Raw genomic sequence first — 23908 nt, 5'->3', positions numbered from 1 at the left:
TTTATTTACATAAAATCAATCAATAAACTATAAAATATACTCATGTGAGAAAACATCAAATAAATAACTATTTATTTCGCATTTAATAAAAATTGTGATAGTACCACATAATTTGATTTTTCTATAAACTACTATAGTACAGTGTATTGCAAAAGTAATGATAAATCACCGTCTTCAATGACATCGTTTGTCCGAAAAAGTAACGAATTTTCTTTTCTGGAAGTAATATGAAGTGTATCTTCTAATAAATTACAATTATGATTGCTTAATACATTATGAGTTATGTATATACACACTGTTAATGACTTTTATTTTTTTTAACAATTCACGTAATGGTACTTAAAAAATGTTATCATTACAGATAATTTTCATTCTAATGTTAAAATTTTTGGAAGATTATAAAAGTACAATGATTTTGTTCTAATAACTGTAATTTATAATAGTTACACAACATATTCAAGTTTAAGTCACATATAGGTAAATAGGTAAATGTAAATTTTAAATTCATTAAAAAATATAACGAATGTAGAAGTATATAATAAATTTTGCGTTCAAAATGATATAGTGCTATTGCAATTATCGTTTATAATATTTATTATGACTAATTTAACAGTTCAATAAAATTTATCGAAAATTAATTTCACAAATATGCCTATTTAAACGAACAGTTAGTAAAATAGTAGTTAGTAAAATACTAATCGTCCAAATTTATTTAATGTTATATATGTTTCCATGTATGATTGTGATATTTTATATAAACCCAAAGAAATTTTCTTATTAAATTAAATATATAAATAAAAACATTGAGCTTAATGCACATAAATTGATTTCAAATTTGAAATGCAACCATACTATCTAAGTATACTTCACCTCTTATTCATGTGAATTCTTTTATACATTGTTAAAAGTCACAGTAACTCTTCATGTTCTTCTTGATGTCCGGAACCAATGTGTTCAAATGATGTTACACTAAAAAACACATATCGACGTTTACAAAATCATGTTCCAAAGTAATATCTTGATCAGTTTCTTTCTTATAAATTATAAATTTACGCAATATTTCTCTTGTCTTGATTGAGAAAGATATTACTAATTAATGACATAATATTAAAGCTACTGACATTGCGAAAATTGCAGTGAGGGCGTACAATGCGAGCGTAGTACTCGCAGTAAAAAATTGAGCATAGTGGTATCGGGAATACCAAGCAAAACTTAACATGACAGTCAAAATGATCACTAATGGTCTACTCAAATCCCATTCGTTATGTACTGAACTAATTCCTGTACCAACAGGGATTTCAGGAAATGATTGAGGATTAAAATATATTGACGACGAATTATCTAATGTTGATGCTTGAGATGGTACAGGATTTGGTCGTGGTTGGTGAACCAAACAATGAACTACACAATTGTTATACAAGCCACATTTTTCCAATGTTTGACTATCAGGTTGCAATACTCGGCCATTAAAAACTAGACGCACTAATTTTTGTGCATCAAGCTCTGTTTGAAAATGTCTCCTGAAAAATGTAAAAATTCATTATATATATATTTATTTATTTATATATATATATTTCACTTGTAAATATTTTTTAACATGAAAAATCTATTTAGAAAAAGAAATAATAGAAACCTCTTAAAATCTCCAAGTAATTCTTTCAGGCTACCAGTAACCATTTTTTGATCATCGTTTATAAACTTTAGTTTTATGCTAATTTCATTAGTGTCTGAAAGATTTTCACATTCATGTTCTATTGGTTCATTACACGTTGATGTTGATATACTAGTCTCTTTCGGAGGGTTTATTTTGGTTTGTTTTTGCAACTTTGTTGCACTATCATTAAATGAATCCATAGCTTCAATAAGTACTTCCTCTGTAGCTGTTGCTTCAGACATTCTATGTGTGTCAGGAGAAATTTCTCCATTTGTGTCTATTGTGACAGACAATAAATAGTTCTAATGTTTCTATTATGTTTTTAGAAGTATTTTTAAATATGACATATCACCTGCAATAGATGTTTCAGGACAATTTTGTGAAGTGCTATTACTATCATCTGTAATTGGTTCTATAGTTTCTTCTTCGGTTACCTCCAAATTTGGAGGTCGTGTAAATGAGCTTGCATTTTGATGAGTAGCTCTAAGTTCAGCAAGACGTGTGCGTGTTCGATGTATTACAAGTACTGTGCGTATTAATGGTTGATCTGTAATACTTGTGGAATACCAGGCAAGCCATCCTACTAAGAGCACAACCACAACAATACAAAAATCTGTTACTTCATCTCCTACGCCTTCGATTAGAGTCATTTCTATGATCTAAAATTAACCTGTATAAATAAATATAAATATATAATAACAAAAATATTAATACCATTACAGAAAGTGAGAAGATTAAATAATCATGAATGATTTATAGTGATTCATAATTCATCAAATATGTTTATATTTGTTATATATATTATGTCTGTTACATGTCAATTGCAATTATAAAATATTACACATCAAAAATACTTAGAATTATATTATTCAACTTTCATACCACATAACAATAATGCTACTTCCTTAAAAATCTTTTCATGCATATATTGGTAATGAACAAAAAAAAAATAACCCTGATTTCTCAGTTCAATGTCTTTAAGGTGAAATCGATATTATTTTTTCTACATAAGTTAATATATGGGAATAAAATTCCACAATAAAACGAGTAACACCTTGAGCAATTATAATAAATTTGCATTACTTTTTCAATATTTTCTAGAGTAGTAAGCGAATGTTATTATACATTTTAAGGAAGTTTGAACATAGATAGTAATTTAGTAACTTCATACGGTTTACTTTATATCGTAAAGTAAAATTTCCGTTACCCTATATAATTCTTTGCCGCCTTTGCAAATCACTTATTCTTACCTCAATTTATACAAATTAGACAAAACAGAACAAAATTAAAGCTTCACCAAAACCACTTATAAAAATCTCATCTACAAACATCTGGAGATGACGTAGATAATTTATGACAACCAGCGACATATAAGAAGGCGCGAATTCTTTTAATTATTTCAAAATAATATATAATATATAAGGGTATAATTCGGAATTACTTTTTATATTCGTATAGAAATCAAAATGATATAATAATATGTAACGAGTTACATCATGTTAGTACTATATGAACCTTATATATGTAGATACATGTATTTATAAACTTGCTTGAAAAATTAAAAAATAACGTAAATCTACCTATTCCATGCGACGTTCTTATCATAAATCAAAATTATATTACTTCATATTTAGTAAAAATAAAAAAATTTTTAAATGTAAAATTTTAAAATGTAGTATAAAATAAATGTCATAATATTGAATACGTGTAAGATATGTATGTATACCATATACCTCAGATATAAGTATGATGTATGTGTCAAGATATACTATTTTGTTCGATCTCAATCACATGACCTACACGTCAAAATGGCTGAGCTAATTGCGGTACCGTTGAAGAAACCGTCTGATGTTGATGTAATTAAACCACTTACAAATATTATTAAATCAACGTATAATAACGCAAACGATCAAAAAGATTATACGGAAGCAATCGCAGATTTTAGTAAATTAAGGAATAATGCTTTGTGGCGAGCTTTCGAGAAATATGAAAGTTCTTTGGAGGTTATATACAGGTATGACTCATCTTTAATTATTATTTTAATTTTAATTATGACAGTACACTAAAAAATGTGACTACTTTATTATAATCTGCTTCGTGAAATTTGCATTTAATGTGAAATATTCCAATGAAGAAATTTTTAAAAACAACCGAAGATTAGCGATTCGTGGTATTTTATTACGTTTGTACTTTTGATGTAATTTTGATAAATTAATGTTGAAATATATGCAATTATTATAATATAATAAAATAATATCATTAATAATTAATAAAAATTTATTTCTAAGTAGTGACATCTTTTTAAATCAAATTTATGTTTTCTTCTTTTTTCTAGTTACTATGATCAGTTGTGTGCATTGGAAGGCAAGATACCTGCTCATGAATTACAAATTCCATTTAAATGGAAAGATGCATTTGATCGTACCATATTTGGTGGAAAACTCAGTTTGAGTAAGCTATTTTAAATATGCTTTTTCATAGATTCTTAACTGATTAATGAATGAAGATAAGATAAACCCATTACTGATTACATCAATATTTTGAATTATATTTCAAATAATATTGGTTTTGTGATATTTAAAATAATATATGATATTTGATTTTTCAGCAATTAGTACATTAGCATATGAAAAAGTTTGTGTATTATTTAATATTGCTGCTTTGCAAAGTTCAGTTGCAGCAGCACAGTCTTTAGAAAGTGATGAAGGATTGAAACTGGCTGCAAAGTTATTTCAAGTAAATATTTTAATTCCATTAATTAAATATAATATAATTGGAAAATGATATAAATATTCAATTTGCTTTGGTATAAAAAATGATTCATCTAAATATTGTATGAATTTTAGCAATCTGCTGGTATCTTTAATTATCTTAAAGCAAATGTTATGATGGCTATTCAACAAGAACCAACACCAGATATCAGTCCAGAAACATTAGGAGCATTATCTGCATTAATGCTTGCTCAGGCTCAAGAAATATTTGTACATAAAGCAATCCATGATGCTATGAAAAATGGGATTATTGCTAAACTAGCTGCACAGGCAGAAGAACTGTATGCGGATACATTAAAATTATTTCAAAAGGAGATTTTTAGGGCATTTTGGGATAAAGAATGGGTTCCTTTAGTATGGATTTATAATTTTATTTATATGGAATTTACACAAAATATATAAAATAATTGTTCATAATATAATAATAATAGATTGCAGGAAAACAAGCTGGATATCGGGCAATGACCGAATTTTACCAATCATTGGTATGCAAGAATAACAAGTCAATTGGAGAAGAAATTGCCAGATTAGAGGTAAATCTTAAAAGCTGGAAATATATTAAATATGTAAACATGAAAATAAGTCAAAATTAATTAAAATGCACATTTTTAGCATGCTGTGGAATTGTTTAAAGCTGCGCAACAACGTTCAAACAAATCTCACTTATTCCAAGACTATGCTAACAAAGCACAGAGGAATCTAACAGAAGTAAAAAAGGATAATGATTTCATTTATCATGAAAGAATACCAGATATAAAGTCTTTGGAACCAGTTGGAAAAGCTAATGTTGCAAAACTGTTATCAATGCCTGAAATTCTTAGCTCCAACTTTAAAGGTTTGTTGTATATAATAACAAATTCAAAGAATTTTTTTTAGTATAATTTCTTTTATATATACATTATATAATTTTAGATCTTTTTGCTGATTTATTACCTGTTAGTGTACATCAAGCATTATCATCTTATGAAGTTCGTCGAAATGAATTGGTTAATTCAGAAATATCTAAATTACGCGAAATGACACAAATTTTAAACGGGTATGATGATTATGTAAATATATTTAAATGCTGAATTTTTATTTGATGTCTAATAATAATGTTTTTAGTGTGTTGGCAAGTTTAAATTTACCAGCTGCTATTGAAGATACAAGTGGAACTGAGTTACCTCAATCCGTATTAGAGAAGGCTCAATATGTAAAAGATGCAGGCGGAATTCAAGCTTTGGAAAATTCTATGAAAGAATTGCCTGATCTATTACAAAGAAATAAAGAACTTTTGGACGAGGTAAAGAAATCCATGGATTATATACTTTTTTTTCAATATAACTGTTCAATCATTACTGTTTTTATAGTGTGAACGAATGTTACAAGAGGAACGTGAGTCTGATGATCAATTAAGAGAGCAATTTAAAGAACGTTGGACAAGAATACCTAGCAGTCGTTTAACAGAGCAATTTACTATTACTCTACGGAAATATCGCGAAATTATCAATAATGCTGTATCCGCTGATAAGGTAAACGTGTATTAATATATGCATGGAAGATGTTTTGTAAAATAATTATTTACATCAAACCTTTAAGATAATTATTATATCTTGTAGGTTGTTCGCGAGAAATATGAAAATCACAAGGAAAGTATGGAAACTTTAAGTTTGCATGCAAATGATTTGATTAATGCTGTGCCAACTGGATCAGCAGTTCAAGAAACCAATACTGTTGTTCAACTTAGGAAATTAATGGAAGATGTAGGTATCTTATGCAAAGTTATATTTTTTGTATTATTTTTTTAGATTACTTATGCTATTAATTTCTTTTAAGATTGAAACACTAAAAACAGAACGCGATGTTATAGAAAGTGAACTGAAATCTGCTATTACCGATATGAAAGCAACGTTCTTGTCAGCGCTTGCAAAAGATGGCGGAATTGATGAACCAAATTTATCAGTTGAAAGCATAGGAAAAACTTATGGACCTTTACAAAAACAAGTGAGAGATAGCGTTGCTCGCCAAGAACAATTAATTGCTGAGATTCAGGTATGTATAAAGGATTACAAAATTATATTGTAATAAATATTTTGCATATTTACAATAATTAAAATGATACATACTAATTTTGAAAACAATTTTAGATGTGTCATACACAATTTACAGCCGAACAATCTGGTAGAGGTAGTTCAAGAGAAGCAATGTTATGTAAATTAGCAGCTGCTTATGATGCATTTAAGGAATTGAAAGGCAATCTAAACGAAGGTGCTAAATTTTATAATGATTTAACACAGGTAAATAGCTGATCATAATCCTTTCATGTTATATTAGAATTAAAATTTATAATTTCTTATATTTGTATAGTTGCTAGTAGTCTTCCAAAATAAAATATCGGACTTCTGCTTTGCTCGGAAAACCGAGAAAGAAGAACTACTGAAGGATTTAACAACAAATTTGAGTCATACTGGGCCAACTCCAACTCCTAACATTCCATCTCATCACGGAGGTATAGATTAGATTTTTATAAATAATATTGCATATATTCTCTACACAGTTCATTAAAAAAAAATTTTAATATTTAGCAACATCCGGACAAAGCCAATCAGGAACAGAACAAAGTGGATCATCGCAATTACCGTATCCTACGCATTTCCAAGGTGGAATGCCTGTACCATATGGAGCTGGTCCTACTACGCCATATCCCACATATATCTCCCCTCCTATGCCTACAACGTATAATCCATATGCAACAATGCCTTACCCCGCGCAAGGTGATATAAAAAATGCAGAATCATTCATATTGTTGCATGACATTTCGGAATATACTTTATATTTGGAATTTTACTTTTAGGAGGTTATAATCCGTACCAAAATATGCCTCCGGCTCCTTATGGTGGATACGCAACTCTGCCACGTTATGGCGGTAATCAACATCCTCGCCAAGGACATCCGTTTTGAAGAATGAATAATATTTTATATACGTATACTGTGATTGCATAATATAGCATGCGGAATTTATAAGAATGAAAAAAAATGTATATGATATAACGTTATGGAAGTTAATGCGAAATACGTTTCAATCTGTCCAGTAACGAGCAGTAAAGAAATTATACGTTGAAAATCAATTTTGAAGAAATTATATTCCTTGATTGTTATTGTATTGTACAATTGAATATTGATATAGAATGTATTACTACGTGATATGTGGTAAGCCTTAAACGTTGCTTCAGGAAAGGAAAAAAGATTTAAATACGATAATGCTCGTGCAATTTATAAATATATTTTGTAACATAATATATTGTAGTCAATAATTATAACGCCTACAAATCGTAATTATTTCATTGTTACTAATATTTTAACCTTTCTTGTATTTATAAACATACAATCCTATGCATTAGCAGTATTTCAATGCATAATAATTTGATGTTTTTATTCTTAAATTGTATACGATAATTCTCTGTAATAAATTGAAACAAATGTAAAATTTTTAAATGTAATTACTAAGGAATTCACTACATTTACTTTTGATTTTAATAAATATTTATGATACGGCATAATATTTATACATATATTTTTTTCTCTCTCAATTAAAAAAATAAACTGAAAAGATTCTGCAATAGAGTATTTTCCTAATACATATGTACGTATTTCTCCAAAAGCCTATCAAATGAATCTGTATATGTCAGAAGATGATTATCTGCATATGTCAGCAAATGATCACATACCTAATTTTGTATTCTATACGGAAGTAGACGAAGTTGTTGAAAGTGGAAAATTATGGCATTTTTAAGCAGAACCTTTTTATCAATAAGTTTATGTGTTCTGTTATTTCATATAACTGCTGCATTTAGTAAATATTCTGTAGAAGCAAATAAACCGAAATATGAAGATCCTTTACAATTCCCAACCTCTCTTCGTGAATTGGACAAACCATTTCGTATGGCAAAATTAAATGTACTATGGGTAAAAGCGAAAAATGTAAGAATTAATATATTACAAAGATATATTTCTAATATATGTAAAAATGTATATATATATATATATATATATATATATATATGTAAAGATATATTACTAATATATGTAAAAATATATACATGTAGATTAATCTTTTTTGTAGCGTTTGACAGATACAAAACTGCAGTCAATATTCAGTGATCTGAAAATCCACGATAAAGAAGAAATTGCGTATAAACATTTTAAGTCTGAAGGGAAAGATCCAAATGGCGAAGAAGAAGCGCGTTTAAGGAAAAAATTAATTGGTAATCTGAAACAAAAGATGACTTTAGTATATTTATAATATGTATTTTGTATTGAATTTTTGTTTTTTAAAGGAATTATGAGCACTTATGGATTATTGGAGTACTTTGAAGATACAGAGAACCCAGAATTATTAAAGAGACATAAAGCTTTAAATGATGGTAATAATTATATTTCTAGAGATGTTTTTAAAGATAGCAGATTGAACAAACTGTGGGCTAAAGCTGAATTAGCAGGTTTTACACGTAAGTGCCATGTAAGAGAACTATTTACATTTTTAATCTCAACATTGTTTAATTGTACTTAATAAATATAATAAAAATATAGATGAAGAACTACAAACTCTAAAGGAAGAGTTTCAGCATCACCAAGATAAAGTGGATGAATACATGAATCTTTTGAAAGATGTAGAAGCTGGTGATCCAGAAACATATAAAAGTTAGTAATTTCATTATATGTATATTATAAAATACAATAACTTAAAGTAAATAAAATAAATTTCATATTTGTCATTTCATATATACAGACAGTCTACATCATAAACCAGAGAGTTGGAACGAAATAGATCACAAGGAAGAAATTTCTAACAAGATTCCTGAAAAAAAGTTAGATTATTTAGAAAAAGCATCTTTACTTAGGTATAAATATTCCACATATATAATTAGTATTACAAAAATATAGTGGATATTTCACTACTTTTAAACATATAATTTAACTTTTAAATGTGTAATTGAATTGAATAAATGTATAATTTCAGAGGAAAACATTTGGAAATTAGAAATGGATTTGATCGTTTGGATAGATTAACTGCAAAAGGACCAAATCATAAAGAATTTATAGAACCAAAAGTTCAAGACTTATGGCGTATTGTATTAAAATCTCAATTCTCTCCAGAAGAACGTGCTTCGTTAAAGGTATTTATATACACGTATAACTATTGGAATTTTATTTCTATACTTGATATATTATTGATATTGTATTTTATTATTAGGAGGAACTGTTACACTATGAAGGAAGATTGTTGAAATTGCGTCATTTACACACGGAAGCTGCTTTAGAAGCCGCACGTCAAGGAAAACCGTATGATATAGAAAATTCTACTATGGAACATCATATTAAAAAGCACTCGAGAACTGTTCAAAAGCTTCATGCAGATCTTGAAACAAGGATTTTGCAAAGACATTCTGAACTATAATATACATATCAACAAATTTACATAAATGTTATTACTTTTATAATAGTTTAATTGTAACTAAAAGTTATTTTAATAGTTTTAATAGAGATATTAAAAAGTTTTGATACGAATTTGAGATTTACAAATATCTAGTTTGAAAATTGTATTATTTTATATTGCATGTACATGATATATTTTTAAAAATAATTACATACATAAGAGAATATTATATAAATAATTTATATGATTTTATCATGTTTACAATAATAAAAGTTGTATTATCTAATTAATACATTAAGCTCTTCCCTAATCTCTTGTATTAACTATATTTTACTTAGTAACATATGTTACATCAATATTGCTATGACAATTGTTCATAGATTCAAACTCGCTTTATAGTGCAAATAAACAATTAAATATTTATAGATGCCTGTAAACGATTTCTTTCTGTGGAATATATTGATTATTAACGAATAAAGCCCGGATAAATCAGTAATATAATGGCAACGGCAATAAAAGATCGCACTATTCCTAATATGGATACTTTGGTTAAATACGATAATCCAGTCTTAGTTACAGTCCGTCCAGAAAAGGTATAATGTTCACTAATAAAGCAAATACCATTTTTCTTACTACTATCAAACTAGTTACATCTATAATTTATTACAAATCATCCAACATTTCTTATTACAATAGGCACCTAAAGAACAAGCACCCAAAATCGGAGTAACAGTCTGTAAAGTTGAAACCACTATTCCTACGCTTGATACAAGACATGAAACTTCTGAAATTCTCAATAGAATTTTGCCACCTAAACAATGGGAAGAGGATGGTCAAATTTGGACTCAAAAAGTGTGGTATTTTTATGTTTTGATAAATAATGTACTACAATTTCTAATATGTTATTTCACATCAGATATCAAGTATACCAGCAACAAGACTAGATGTTATTAATTTACAAGAACATCTAGACATGAAATTGCAACAAAGACAAGCAAGAGAAACTGGCATTTGTCCAGTACGTAGAGAACTTTATACGCAATGTTTTGGTAAAAGTCTTTAATTGGACGTTAATTTTAAGTATCATATTATCGAAATTATAATTGTTTAATAATACTGTTTAATAGATGAAATAATACGCCAGGTGACAATAAACTGTGCAGAACGTGGATTACTTTTACTTAGAATTCGAGACGAACTTAAGATGACATTAGCTGCATACCAAACTTTGTATCAAAGCAGTATTGCTTTCGGTATGCGTAAAGCTTTACAAGTATGTACTGTTTTTTTCTTAATACACAAGAAGATATGCATTAAGAAATGTTATAACTTCGACATGATTTTTAAAGGCTGAACAAGGAAAAGAAGATTTAATTGCTGCTGCAGATGAGCTACAATTACAGAAGGCTGAATTAGAAAAAACAGTTATTGAATTAAAACAGAAATCTGAACAGGCTGAAAGGAGAGCAGCTGAACTACGGGAAGCTGAAGAAAAAAAGCACATGGAAGAAATACAATTTTTGAAAAAGACAAATCAGCAACTGAAAGTAATATTTATATACAATTTTTATATGAATCCTAGACAACTGTAAAAATTTCATTACTTAGCATTATTTTTATTTCAGGCACAGTTAGAGGGAATTATTGCGCCAAAGAGATAAAATAAGCATAAATGATAATGCACGATAAAAGAAGATACATTATTCTTTATGAATACTTTCAATTCCATTTATTTTAATTTCGTAATAAGACCAATATAAAAACGTTAAGATACTTTATTTATTTTCTTATTTCTTGAATTAATTTGCACTTACATATATCTTTCGTTTACAAATTTGTTGAACATTGTAAGATGTATAAATGTTGTTCAATAGAAAACATAGATAAATAAATACATTTTTAATTTGTCAACATATAGTAATACCACAAATATTATGGTAATAGTTGCATGAAACGTTTTTTATCATATTGTATAAAATACATTTTTTAAACTTTATTATTTATATAAATTAGCAGCTTCAGTTTATTATTCAATATAACCAGATATACTGTATTATCAAAATATAAAATATACGTGGCAGAATGTAATATTCCTTTTTATAATTAATTATTAAAGTAAAGACAAATACAAAGATTCCAAAAGTACATACAAATTATGCCTATTGTTGGATTTAACGTCGATGTAAAGTACTTCTAAAATAGGAGTTTCCAACTGTAAGTTTATCATTTATAATTAAGAATAATACAATTTCATAACATGATATGATTTGTCAACATGTTATAGTGTTAAAGAATGGTGGGATTTTTAAAAAATTCACATTCTAATTAATTTAGTTATGAATTTAATTTCAGAGAACTGTTTTAATAAAATTTTATAATTTGTTAAAAGTAATTATTATGCCAAAATATTTTATACGATATTTAACACTATAATTATTACAGTGTTTTCTATATATTATGCTACTCCTAATATTATAAAAAGGTTCCAAATCCTATTTGAAAAGTGTTTACATTTTAAACCGCTATAAAGATATAGTTAATATTGGCACATTATAATTTTCATACAATTCCAGAAGATTATGCCAAGACCAATTATAATGCTGACAATAGGCATTAAACTACATATAACAGTTATATGGAAAAAAGATGTTTTGCATATATTTTTTCTTTTACAATCTTATGAATAATTTAATAAATTGGTCCCGCTCCTTTAATCGCACTTTACACCGCAGTTAATAGTATACTTGTCTCAATTAATGTTTACTTATGCTACATATTTAATTTTATATGTATAATTTGTAAAGATCTTAATACTAATAATATGGTCTGTTTCACTGAAGAATGTATATGATCTATATAAAATGATATTTTTATATTTAAGGTGAATCATCTTACTATTGCAAACATATGAAGAATACAAAAAGTTATATCTAAAACACAAATAGTAAAACTATTATGATTTTCAATTTTTTTTACCTGTGTATGTTACAATTTCAACATAGGTAAGTATTTTGAACTACACGAGATTACAAATATTATTGGTTTATATTACCAGATAATATACTTACGAAGTATTTAACATTATTATAGAAGTTTTTATATAGAAATTATATTTTTTGTAATCTCACACATACATGTTTATTAGAAGGTACTGTTATAGTCAGCGATAAAGAAACAGCGTATATTTTATATATTCCGCTTCTTCAATTGTAGTCGACATTTTATTCTTTTAATAAAGTAAAGATTTTAATCTTGCTTCAAATCTCCGCCATTTTTACATCTATTTGTTACATATTGGCTAACTCTTTTTGTGTACTTTTAAATATGCGAGAACATTGTTTAATCATGAAATTATTGAATATATTGTGAAATAAAAAATGTCAACGATAAAATATAGTTATCGTTAGTATAAATAAATTAAAACAACAAAATTTTTAAAAGAACGAAATCATGAATATGTATAGTAATAATATATTTTAAACAATTAAAAAATTTAATACTTGGTATTTATTACATTTTAGTGGCAACTTTGACATTAGGATGGATAATAAACTTTAAATAAATTTCTTCCTAATGATGAATGATCAAAAACTATGTCGATATTTAACAATGAGATTAAATATATGTGCTTTTTAAAATGAATCTTAAAGTATATTAAAACAATTTTACAGAACATATATATTAATATACTTATCACTAAAGAAAAATAAATAAAATACTTTACAAACCACAACAAATAGCTGTAGTTTACGTTATTTTTCATTTTTAAGCTAACTAATAACATATTTTACATATGTCTGGAAACCAATTATTTATTACGATTTGATTAAAATCTTTTCATTTGTATATTGTTCGTTTCAGTGACCAAAAATACTGCTCCTGTGTTCCTATTTAAATTGAGGAATTGATTATATTAAAATATATTATTTAAACTACGAAACAAAATAAAAATTGCAAAAAGGAATGTGTATCATTTTATATAGAACAATGAATATTGAATCACATGAATTTTTTGTATAAACTGATCTCAATAAATATATTTCATAGGTTATATGATCATAGTACTGACTGTAAAAATACTACTTTGATATTATATTCTAATTTTTTCACCATTGAAATATTTTTTATCGGTATTACGCAGGAGACAAATCTTATGAAACAAGTATAAAATACAAATTCTATGATGTATAAAGAAATAAGGAAATCGATTGCGCTAATTACAATTACTATGTTGCACCAATCCAGATAAAAATATGATGCGATAATACTAATCACACATGCATTATGTCACTATGTTAATATCAGAAACATAGCACGATCTATGAAAGAAATAAACATAATTCTGAATATATCTAATCAGTTACGTTAAATAGTGAATATGAAATTATATTTTACGTATTATGTATACATATGTGTGCTTCAAAAAAAAGCAGCGCGCAATGAGGAATCTTTTAAATATTATATGCACCAATATAGTAAGGATTTGAATTCTGAAATGCATGAAGTAGATTGATGTAATGCAAAGTATGCATTATTAGAACACACTTTCACAATGATATAATAAAAAAAAGAAAATATTTCACAATCGTTCTTCCATATGTCTTTCTCCATTTTGCACCAACATTTCTATCTGAGGTCAATGACGACCTTTTTTCGAACGTTTTCGTTTCTTTTTCTTTGAAACTAGAATAGTATTTGCACTTATTTTAGGAGCGGCATCTTCAGTGGCACTTGTAGGTATAATTGTTTCAGTTTTCTCTTGCATGGTATTCACATTAGAAGGCTGTCCAGTAATCTCTTCACTTTCGCTTTCAGCGTCGCTTGCTCCTGTTCCGATAATACTTTCTACTTCATCTTCTGCATTACTTAGTTCCAATGATATAATTTTTTCTCGTAGAGTTTCAACCTAATTACATAAATATATACATTGCAAATGCTGAAGTAGACCAGAGAAATTTCTGCATTGATACGTGTAATTATTAATTTAATTACGATAAACGTACGACAAAAAAAAAAAAATATATTATAGAATTGGATGAAACTTATAACATTTTTACAGTAGTAGTACTTGATATATAGCAATACCACCAAAATAATTATAGTAAAATATTATTTGAAAAGAAAATACCTTTATACATGCTTAAGTAAGTAGTGGATAAGAAAGATCAATAGTTGCATTACCAATAGTACGAGAAGAATTTGTTAGTGATCAGTAGAAATGAAATCAATTGCTCAAGGTGGTGCAGGTTGCACTTCCATGGTCAGTGCTGGATTCTTGGAACAATAAATACAACCATTGAACTAGTTTTTCCATTATTCTTGTGCATTAAAGCAAAATATTTTTAAAGCAGCATGCATATATACACACATAATTATTCTAAAACTATAAATATATGAGTGCACATACACAAATAAGACACAGTACACAAGCAACACATATTCTCTCTTTCTCTCTAAAAAAATACTACTTTATTTCCCTTTTCCCTTCAAACTTTTGTGAATATCACCTTTTCCTAATTATGTTAATTGGAGTATTAACATAGTGCCCCAACAAATCATGATTTTGCCATATCTTAATTTGATTCTTGAACTTCTTTTTATTATGTCATTGCTTGTACTAAAACTTCGAATTGTAATTATATTACACACCATAGTAATTTTCCAATAATTTTAACTAGTTACAGTATAAACTTCCATAACAATATTATATTGGTACTTTTTCATTCATCAATTAAATGCCAATGCCATATTGAAGTTCCAGTACAACAGTTAAAAAACTTCACTTAAAACACGTCCCGAATCGATGATGTGAACAGATAATATTCGGTGCTTAAATTTTGTGCAAACTCTAGAATTTATAATACCTGTCGCTCAATGAGCTTCTCGACGTATTCAACTGTACGGACACGCCGTTCACCCGTCACCTCATCCACGTATTCCTCGGTACGTCGAGTGACCTTCTCGTCCACTACTTTCTCGGATTCGCGTATCTCTTTAGGGGGACCCACCTTGCTGCGTACAGCAAGTTTGGGAAAATCTGCACTAGACGGCCGTAACGTAGTGAACTATGATAGTAAGACAGACAAAGGGAGTACCACTGTAGTTAACATAACATTGTAAATATACGAACACTAAGTTAGAACTACTGGCGAGCAAAGAAGTAATTAGTAGTACAATAAAAAAATGCTGGTTAATCTGTTTTAAACACATCGTTAGATTATGTTTATTGTTTTAGTTTGCTGGTGGTATGACTAGAGCAAAGGTACATTACAAATGCTTACATCGGCTGTCTTTTCTATTTCAGAAACAGCAGTAACAGCATCTGTAGAATCCTGCATAGGATCTGCCTTATTTGTAGTATCCATCATTTCACTCATTTTCTTAATTACCATCTGTGCTTGAATAGCATCCTGAATATAACCATTTAACATGGGAATAAATGTAAATACTATTTAATATATGAATTTTTCAGATGTGAAAAAGAGCATTATAAGAAAATTACCTGTTCCAGAGATTTTAAACGTGCTTGTCTCCATGCTGCACGCTTCTCTGCTCTTAGTGCTCTTTGTTCAGCAGGACTCAAATGACTTTCTTCATCTTCATCAGAAATTATACCCTACGCAATAAAAAATTGAATAAGAAACACAAATATTATATCTGTATTAAGTCATTTTAAACATTAGTGTCTCAACAGAATTATTTAAAATACAGAACAATTTGGAATATTTAATTGTGATAAATGAGAAATTTGAATGGTTAAAAATATATTAAAAAAGTAATACCTCCTGTATCAGTCTCTCTTTCAAGCGACGTTCTGCTTTTGCTGTCCTTACACTGCTTGGAAGATTCTGCAGAAGGGGGATCGAACTTCGCGAACTCAGTCGGCTACTGCAAGGTAACGAGCATGCACACTGACAAATCATATACATGTGCCACAGTTTTAATGTTTATTCATTAAAAGAAGAAGTACAAAAGCAACGTTCAATACAAAGGCTAAAAAAATATTGTACGACTTATATACAAACGAGATAACAATACAAAAAAATTAGACTACACCACACATCAACTATAAATCTATGAATAATGTGATTGGATCGGTGCTAAGAGATTCCAAAGAAGAATTACTTTTATATTATGGATTTAAGAGGTAATAAGACATTCACATAAATGAAAATGGAAGCAAGTATTAACATTAGATAAATAATAATTATTCTTTGGAATCTTTGAAGTGCGCTTGCAATGCGTGTGAAGAAAATGTATTAAAGCGTGAAGTTTTTGTGAAAATTATATTCCGATATACATAATTTTTATAAACTTATGATTTGGTCTTATTGAAGAATGGAATATGTAATTATAATGTGCAGTAAATGCCTGTGTAAGCACAACCACAACCTGAACTGCAATGTACAATGTGAATGTGAATTTCATAAGCCTATGTACAAATACACGTTATTTTATAAAAAAAAGCAGTCGCTAATTCCTAGCAAAGTCATTTATACGATAATTATAATGAGCATGCACGCTTTATGATGAAGTAACAACTACAACAAAAAGCACTGATATAAATTATATATACATATAATATTTATCGCAGGTATAAAAATACTGATATATACACGATGTCCAGTCATTTCGTATGAAACGTCGGAGTACTTTTTAAACTACAATTTTACTATAAAAATACAATTTTACTAAATATATAAAGAATATCTATTTAAACTAACAATTAATACTTGTAAAACATTTGGTAATTATATAAACACAATCATTTTTCAATCGAAAGATAATTGCCTGTCTTGTACAATACACGTATAATAGATAGATATGTTTAGCATCTTACAACTGAAAGATAATTACATTATTTCATAGTTTCATATACAGAACACGTACTACAATGGAAAAAATGCTATAATACTCATTTATGTAAAGCAAATTAATTCTGTTTTCTTGTTCTTTTTAATACATTACTACAATATTTTGTATGGGCATTGTTTAAGAAGTTATATTGTTGCAAAAAAATTCTATGGCCGAGCAAAATTTGTTGAAATGAGATTGTATTATTATATTATTAGATTATTAGATATTATTTTTAGAGCTGTAAAAATTTCAAAACATCAATTTTATAGCCATCATATTTTTTAGCATTAATGCATCAAGTATGCAATTTTTTATTAAGCAGTATATTCTCTTTTATTTTTCTTGTTGTAATATGCAGACACAAAGAAGTGGAAACAAGAAAGAAATAATAAGGTAAAAAAGTTTTAATAATCACACGTTCAAATGCGTAGAATGAGTACAACTTAGCTTACTTAGGTCGCCGGTTATCCTGATCTTCTAATGTTTCTTCTAAATCTTCCAAGCCTTCGTTTTCATCGAGTTGAGCCCATGATTTTAATTCATCCCGCGTTAGAGTAGCTATCTTTTTTTCTGAAAATGCACAATAACATTTGTTAATTGTACGAATTAAGAATTTAATAATATAATTAACGAATACTATACCTTCTTCTTGTTTCATTTTTTCAACTTCATCTTGACTTAGAAAACTGAATACTTTTTCTAGAAAAATGATAATGAACACAAAAATAATATATCGTATTTAAAATTTGTTTATATAAATATATAAAATAATATCTACCTGGCTTAGGGGAAGGTTTCAAATGTTCCTCCATGGCACTTTCAAACAATTTCTTTTTATCGCTAACTGACATCTTCACTAAAGGTGGTGTTGGTGATGGTGTTGGTGAAAGCTGTATTTTAAAATAACACATTAATATTTGATAAAAATAATTCTTATAAAAATATAAATTTTAATCTATCTTTTTAATAACAATTCCACTTTCAATATGCACATTTGAACCTACTACATGCATTTGATTTGTATTTAAATAATACCAAATAATTTTGTTAACACGGGTGTTATAATTCTTATGCAGTAAAATTCTGCGGTTTAAACGCTTCAACATTCTTGGTAAAGAACAAGGAAAGATAGTGCATTAGTGCTAGATTTTTTAAACATGCTTCTTAAAACCCACCTCAACCTGATTACTTCCACCAACAGAGCGTGCGTTCTGTCGTTTATCAAAAGTGACTGAAGTGCCATAATCTCCCATGTATGGAGGAGCAGTCAAAGGTGTAGGAGGAAGTTTGGAACGAGATGAGTACTGAGTAGTTTGGATAGGATTTTGATAGACTTTCTTATAAGAAGTAATTTGAGGATCAGAAATATATCTATTATCATGCAAAGATGAAGGATATTCATTTGTTGAAGTTGGATAATTAATTGGTTCTTTTCTAGAACTGGGAGGAAGATCAGCAAATGTAATACTACGTTTCGGTATGGAATTTTTTTTCTTTGGAGAGGGCAAGCTTTGGACAGCAGTAGTGTGATCAAAATTCATTGATGAAGTAAGAGTAGAGACCGGAGATTGGGGCGATGGACTGTCCACTGAAGTTCCATCTCTCTCTTTGCTCAGTGACTGAGTAAATAACATGAAGATTTGTATTAGTAAAGTTAAAATAATTTTCTACTGGAATATAGAATGCAGTAAAAATGCGAAATTATTAGTTAGGCACTATGTAAATATACAACTATATACAACAGATTAACAAAATAATTTCTGACAACTAATTGATTAACAAGAAATAAAAATGTGTAATATTTATATCATAATATAAGAAATCATCAAATAAGAAAACATTTCTCATTTCTGCATCCTTTGAGTTTAATAAACTTACTTTTTATAAAATTTGTAACTATACTTCAAAAAACAGATTTATTTCCAATACTACATTTCATACAAAATCTATATTAGAATTAAAAAGGAATCAGTTTTGAACTTATTCATTCAATATTTTTCTTCTTTTACCATCTATACATTCAATATTATATCAATTGTACTATTATTGCAACAATTAATGCAGCTTTGCGCATAATTTTTATTTGTATACCCTTCCAATGATTTTAAGTATATTAAAATCGACTTTATAAAGTTACCTCATATTTGTACCCTCTATCCATCACCTTTTCATATATATCAATGCACCATAAGATATTCTGAAATGTCATAACTAGGTAACTTTTATCCCAAATTATAATTCAATAACAGGAACTGTGATCTTTGCGTTACTAAATATGAACATGAAAAATGTATTCTCTTGTAGTTAATAGCGCTAATGGGATAAAATGCAATTCACTTTCAGAAGAACCTGTTGCATTGATACATTTGAATAAAGCACTGCATGTATTTCATCTTTATGTCGGTCAACTGGAACTTCAACATTAACATATATATATAATTCTTTTTTTATAATTAGATAAATACTATCTTATCTTTATACTTTGTAATAATATATAAACATCTGGTCCATTAGATTTATATCAACATATAACATTTATAGAACATTCGTAGAATACAGTACATTGATTTATATTTTAATAATGATATGAGTTTACTGTAGAGGTAACCATCCAAGAGTACTGGCATTTATAACTTACAAAAAGATGTTAGATGCACAAATACCTTATCAAATAATATTTTATGTCTCAATAGACGTTGCATTTCACTTTTGCTTTGTTTACTTTAACTGTACATTATATAGTAATATAAATAATTAAAACTTAACATTTTTTGGGTACACTCCCCATTTAGTGATACACGCATTGATTATTATCTTTGTTTTCAATGATATACAGCTTTAAATGAATGAAACATGATATGAATTGTGAATTACAACATAAAAGATATCCTTTATGATACAATAATGCTTATATTCGTGGTAGTAGTAAAATATTCTAGCTTAAAATAAAAAAGACAGTTCTAGTATATTTTCTACATAGTATACCAAAATATTTGTAAAAATATCAGTAAAATTAACTACTGATTTTTTTTTAACACTATATAAATAGAGAATACTAAACAAATAAGATCATTAAAAATAATATATCAAAGGTACCCTAAATATAATAATTTAGAAGTTATTATTTTTTTAGATAAGAATATAGACTCTTACTTCTCCAGTCATCAAGTCGTGTATCACAAAGGAAAAGATCAATAATGCCTGTCTTCAGTGTGATGTAAGTTTCAAGTATATTATTATAAAAATTTATAGAAACATAATACACTTGTTACTTGCCACTCATATTGGAACAGGAATCATTTGCTGTCTTATATCTTTTCTTACTTTCAGTAATTTTTGATCCAGTACCCAGAAGTTGATCTAATTTCTTTAAGCTTAATGAATTGTAGTAGTCGTCCAACATACGTTTCCAATCTTTCAAAATAGATTGTAAAATAAGTTTAAGAATCAATGTACAAATATCGCTAAAAAATATTCGGTAAATACGTGGGAAGTTCTTGTCGTCTATGACATCTGTCTACCTATCACAGAAGTATCTTTTCATGTTCATCTTTCAACCGATATTCATGAACGAAGGAGTGATGAATATGTACACAAGAGTCTGTAGTTAAAGACGATATCACATTTTCGTGATGATTAAAATCTTGACCCCATTCTTGGACCAAAACAAGAAACCAATCACAGAGAATCAACCTAGCCAGTCAGCATATTCGCAATAATTACACTTAATATTATAATGGCAGTATCAGTAACAAACGGAGTAACGATAGTTAAATTGTACAATAGTGATACTCATGAAACGCATTAAACACCATGATTATGCGAGTTAACGACATGAATTCCTTAGAATAATTTTATTATGGCACAGTCCCGCGAATTCAGAGGTATGGACGTAGACACAGGGAAAATGAGTAGAGGGTCGAACGACTCACTCCTGTTAGAGGGCAGCCAAAGTAGCGCTATCACCTTCCACTGTCTGCAAACATGTGAAACATCTCTTGTTTTGCCGCTCAGGAGAGCATGCGACGCTAAGAACACTGACAAATGTACATTTCATGCGTCATATATTAAAAATAAGTAATAAGACTTATGATGAGTGTATGAGTACTGACAAATAATAAAACTATTTGATATCAAATTGAGAAATTCATATAAACTTATGTAAAATGTACAATCATTCGAAGGGCAACAAAAATTAAAAAGTTAATATTGTTTCCTCTTTATAGATAAATAAAAATTAGTAATTTGTTATTAGATTATGGCTTCTTATTTTTTTCACAAGGTGTGCAGAAATAAACATATAGGTCTATAGTATTTAATAAGAAGAAATAAAGTATGTTTATGTAAAAACGAATGTCCATGCTTATGCTACCATATAAGAATGTACACAAGGGGAAGAGCAACGTTTTTTCTTTAACACCATATTGTACCATAATAATATTTCTTGATCAAAAGTTATTTATTTTTTCAACTTCTCTCTATATATTTTAATTTGTAAATTGAAATTTTCAAACGTCTCTCCTTTTGTTCCAGTGCCATTAATAAAATGTAGAATATTTTTGTTAATAAATTATATGTATAATATATGCACCCGTGAACATATGTACGTATACGTACATATAATATGAGCAAATAAATAAATAGTGCTCAATAAAAATATGAGTTATTAAAGTCATGCATCTTGTGTAAACGAAACATAAAATCAAAAGTAGCAATTTTTTAATTATTTGTAAAAGAAGAATATAAATAAATGAAGAGGTAATAGCTATATAAAGTTAAGCATCCATTTATACAAGAACCACCATTATTTATAAATATACATTGAATATTTAAAATGATTGTAAGGTTGCATAAAAAAAATTAAACAATATAATTCCACAAAGGAATTCTTAAATATTCAAATACTATAGCTATTATTATTGTTATATACCAATAAAAGCAAACTACTGCTTGCAAGTTAATTTATATTTATAGAAACATGCAGATATAGTAATATTTCAATTTAAAATTTTTATTATTTTAATATCATAAAAGATACTTACATTTGTATTTTGAGGTGCTAAAGTGTGTTTGCTCATCACAATAGTGGTTGTTTTGAGATCTTTTGTACCACCTGGTGACTTTGGTGGTACAACCATGTCAACCGGACTACTTGATTTGCTTACTAATGATTCAGCTGCTCTTACTACATCTAATACCTGTTCAATTTGAAAGTATTTAACTTTAAAGTTAACATTGATTAATAAGAATTGCTTATATTGTTTAATTTCTTTAATACTGGGTCTTACTTTTTCAGGGGTAGATTTTTCTCTATGTTCAAGCAAAGCACGTTCTCTTTCTTCTTGCTCCCATGCTACAAGCTCAGCTTTCATTTCCTGCTCTTGTCTGAGAGTTGCTGCTTCTTCATCATCGCGATCCAAACTAGATATACTTTGCGATAATGATTTAGTACCCTCTGTTGCAGGATCCTTCAATTCCTTGGATGTCCTAGATTCTTTAGAATCTCTACCATCGGATAATGGCAATACTGGTTCAATTTCACTTTTATCATATCCTTTACAAACTACTAACGTAATTGTGTTTCCTGAACACCGTAATATATTTACTGCTTCTTGATGAGTCGCACCTAACAGCGACGTTCCATTGACTTCTAGTAGTCTCATTCCAACCTAATATCAAAAACATAGTATAAAAAATTATTACATAAAACTCTTATTGTTATAATGAGAATTAAATTTTACCTTCAGTCTTCCATCTCTTTTAGCTGCACCACCTGAATTGATTTTGGATATAAACACCCCTTCATCTGTATGATCAAGAGGATTTCCTTTTTGTCCTCGAAGTCCTCCTTTAATGTGCATGCCCAATTTTTCGCCTGGTTCTTTTGTAATAACTAATTCCTAAAATATCACATTATTTTTAAATATACTTTTACCATCTTTTATATATTGCTTTGCTTACTTTTTACAAAATATTTCCTAGTTTTATTTTCAATGTAATATACTTATATAAAAATTATGATTACATGATATATGATTGTTGTATTACATAATTCTTTTAATTTACCATAAAGCATATAAAGCAAGTAAAAAAAGTTTTAAATTCTATATAATCTCAGCCTAGGCAGAAAAGCTATTGCTCGTGATTCAGTGCTGAGCTTACTTGCAGCCTTAACAGAGGGCGAAGCGTGGTATCAAAAAATAAAAAAAT

General features: G+C 28.1%; 5 protein-coding genes across 22 annotated transcripts in view; 3 read left to right on the top strand and 2 right to left on the bottom strand.

The window, feature by feature from the left end:
* Positions 1-55: 55 nt before the first annotated feature.
* On the bottom strand, positions 56-3024 carry LOC126914351 (transmembrane and ubiquitin-like domain-containing protein 1). Of its 3 annotated transcripts, none has more exons than XM_050718167.1 (5): positions 2905-3024; positions 2007-2324; positions 1634-1931; positions 1122-1520; positions 56-969 (listed from the first exon to the last, which is right to left on the bottom strand). In XM_050718167.1, the coding sequence occupies exons 2-5, from the start codon at positions 2302-2304 to the stop codon at positions 909-911; spliced, it is 1056 nt and encodes a 351-aa protein (XP_050574124.1). In that variant the 5' UTR covers positions 2305-2324; positions 2905-3024; the 3' UTR covers positions 56-908. The 3 variants fall into 3 exon arrangements, with proteins under 3 accessions (XP_050574124.1, XP_050574125.1, XP_050574126.1); XM_050718168.1 differs by lacking the exon at positions 2905-3024 and adding an exon at positions 2709-2728; XM_050718169.1 differs by lacking the exon at positions 2905-3024 and adding an exon at positions 2537-2560.
* Positions 3025-3438: 414 nt separating this feature from the next.
* LOC126914331 (programmed cell death 6-interacting protein) lies at positions 3439-7740 on the top strand. Its single transcript, XM_050718119.1, has 15 exons — positions 3439-3668; positions 3990-4105; positions 4263-4390; positions 4501-4779; positions 4857-4958; positions 5038-5260; positions 5338-5461; positions 5530-5707; positions 5775-5936; positions 6024-6167; positions 6241-6456; positions 6552-6701; positions 6772-6913; positions 6990-7178; positions 7259-7740. Exons 1-15 carry the CDS (start codon positions 3463-3465, stop codon positions 7363-7365), a joined length of 2466 nt encoding a protein of 821 aa, XP_050574076.1. The 5' UTR covers positions 3439-3462; the 3' UTR covers positions 7366-7740.
* A 358-nt stretch (positions 7741-8098) lies between these two features.
* Positions 8099-10127, top strand: LOC126914350 (alpha-2-macroglobulin receptor-associated protein). The gene is made up of 7 exons (XM_050718166.1): positions 8099-8385; positions 8528-8669; positions 8742-8912; positions 8995-9105; positions 9194-9305; positions 9425-9581; positions 9659-10127. The coding sequence occupies exons 1-7, from the start codon at positions 8185-8187 to the stop codon at positions 9860-9862; spliced, it is 1098 nt and encodes a 365-aa protein (XP_050574123.1). The 5' UTR covers positions 8099-8184; the 3' UTR covers positions 9863-10127.
* A 125-nt stretch (positions 10128-10252) lies between these two features.
* Positions 10253-11929, top strand: LOC126914359 (axonemal dynein light intermediate polypeptide 1). The gene is made up of 6 exons (XM_050718188.1): positions 10253-10434; positions 10538-10693; positions 10758-10890; positions 10969-11114; positions 11191-11388; positions 11467-11929. The coding sequence occupies exons 1-6, from the start codon at positions 10342-10344 to the stop codon at positions 11500-11502; spliced, it is 762 nt and encodes a 253-aa protein (XP_050574145.1). The 5' UTR covers positions 10253-10341; the 3' UTR covers positions 11503-11929.
* Positions 11599-23908, bottom strand: part of LOC126914314 (protein lap4) — a 53310-nt gene continuing 41000 nt past the window's right edge. For 8 of the 16 annotated variants that reach the window (XM_050718062.1, XM_050718063.1, XM_050718067.1 and 5 more), the window contains 12 exons: positions 23440-23598; positions 22987-23367; positions 22741-22896; positions 18874-19317; positions 18477-18588; positions 18341-18397; positions 18151-18268; positions 16624-16729; positions 16344-16457; positions 16123-16251; positions 15706-15906; positions 11599-14747 (listed from right to left, as the gene is read on the bottom strand). In XM_050718062.1, coding sequence (XP_050574019.1) covers positions 14478-14747; positions 15706-15906; positions 16123-16251; positions 16344-16457; positions 16624-16729; positions 18151-18268; positions 18341-18397; positions 18477-18588; positions 18874-19317; positions 22741-22896; positions 22987-23367; positions 23440-23598 — 2247 coding nt within the window. In that variant the 3' untranslated portion in view covers positions 11599-14477. Of the gene's footprint in view, positions 14748-15020; positions 15116-15705; positions 15907-16122; positions 16252-16343; positions 16458-16623; positions 16753-18150; positions 18269-18340; positions 18398-18476; positions 18589-18873; positions 19318-22740; positions 22897-22986; positions 23368-23439; positions 23599-23908 lie in introns of those variants that run through there. The other 8 variants (XR_007709627.1, XR_007709628.1, XM_050718065.1 and 5 more) reach the window with 8 other exon arrangements.

The sequence above is a fragment of the Bombus affinis genome, chromosome 3 (assembly GCF_024516045.1).
Source record: "Bombus affinis isolate iyBomAffi1 chromosome 3, iyBomAffi1.2, whole genome shotgun sequence".
NCBI classification, from domain to species: Eukaryota; Metazoa; Arthropoda; class Insecta; order Hymenoptera; family Apidae; genus Bombus; species Bombus affinis.
This window is presented reverse-complemented; position numbering and strand designations above follow the sequence as displayed.

Bases quoted from the DNA above. Each gene is read 5' to 3' on its own strand.
- LOC126914351 (XM_050718167.1), bottom strand. From the start codon at position 2,304: ATGACTCTAATCGAAGGCGTAGGAGATGAAGTAACAGATTTTTGTATT. The intron at 1,932-2,006 runs GTGATATGTCAT...CTGTCACAATAG, and splicing joins TCCTGAAACATCTATTGCAG to ACACAAATGGAGAAATTTCT. The intron at 1,521-1,633 runs GTTTCTATTATT...TACATTTTTCAG, and splicing joins TTACTTGGAGATTTTAAGAG to GAGACATTTTCAAACAGAGC.
- LOC126914331 (XM_050718119.1), top strand. From the start codon at position 3,463: ATGGCTGAGCTAATTGCGGTACCGTTGAAGAAACCGTCTGATGTTGAT. The intron at 4,106-4,262 runs GTAAGCTATTTT...TTGATTTTTCAG, and splicing joins TGGTGGAAAACTCAGTTTGA to CAATTAGTACATTAGCATAT. The intron at 4,780-4,856 runs GTATGGATTTAT...TAATAATAATAG, and splicing joins ATAAAGAATGGGTTCCTTTA to ATTGCAGGAAAACAAGCTGG.
- LOC126914350 (XM_050718166.1), top strand. From the start codon at position 8,185: ATGGCATTTTTAAGCAGAACCTTTTTATCAATAAGTTTATGTGTTCTG. The intron at 8,386-8,527 runs GTAAGAATTAAT...TCTTTTTTGTAG, and splicing joins TATGGGTAAAAGCGAAAAAT to CGTTTGACAGATACAAAACT. The intron at 9,306-9,424 runs GTATAAATATTC...GTATAATTTCAG, and splicing joins GAAAAAGCATCTTTACTTAG to AGGAAAACATTTGGAAATTA.
- LOC126914359 (XM_050718188.1), top strand. From the start codon at position 10,342: ATGGCAACGGCAATAAAAGATCGCACTATTCCTAATATGGATACTTTG. The intron at 10,694-10,757 runs GTGTGGTATTTT...ATTTCACATCAG, and splicing joins GTCAAATTTGGACTCAAAAA to ATATCAAGTATACCAGCAAC. The intron at 11,389-11,466 runs GTAATATTTATA...TTTTTATTTCAG, and splicing joins AGACAAATCAGCAACTGAAA to GCACAGTTAGAGGGAATTAT.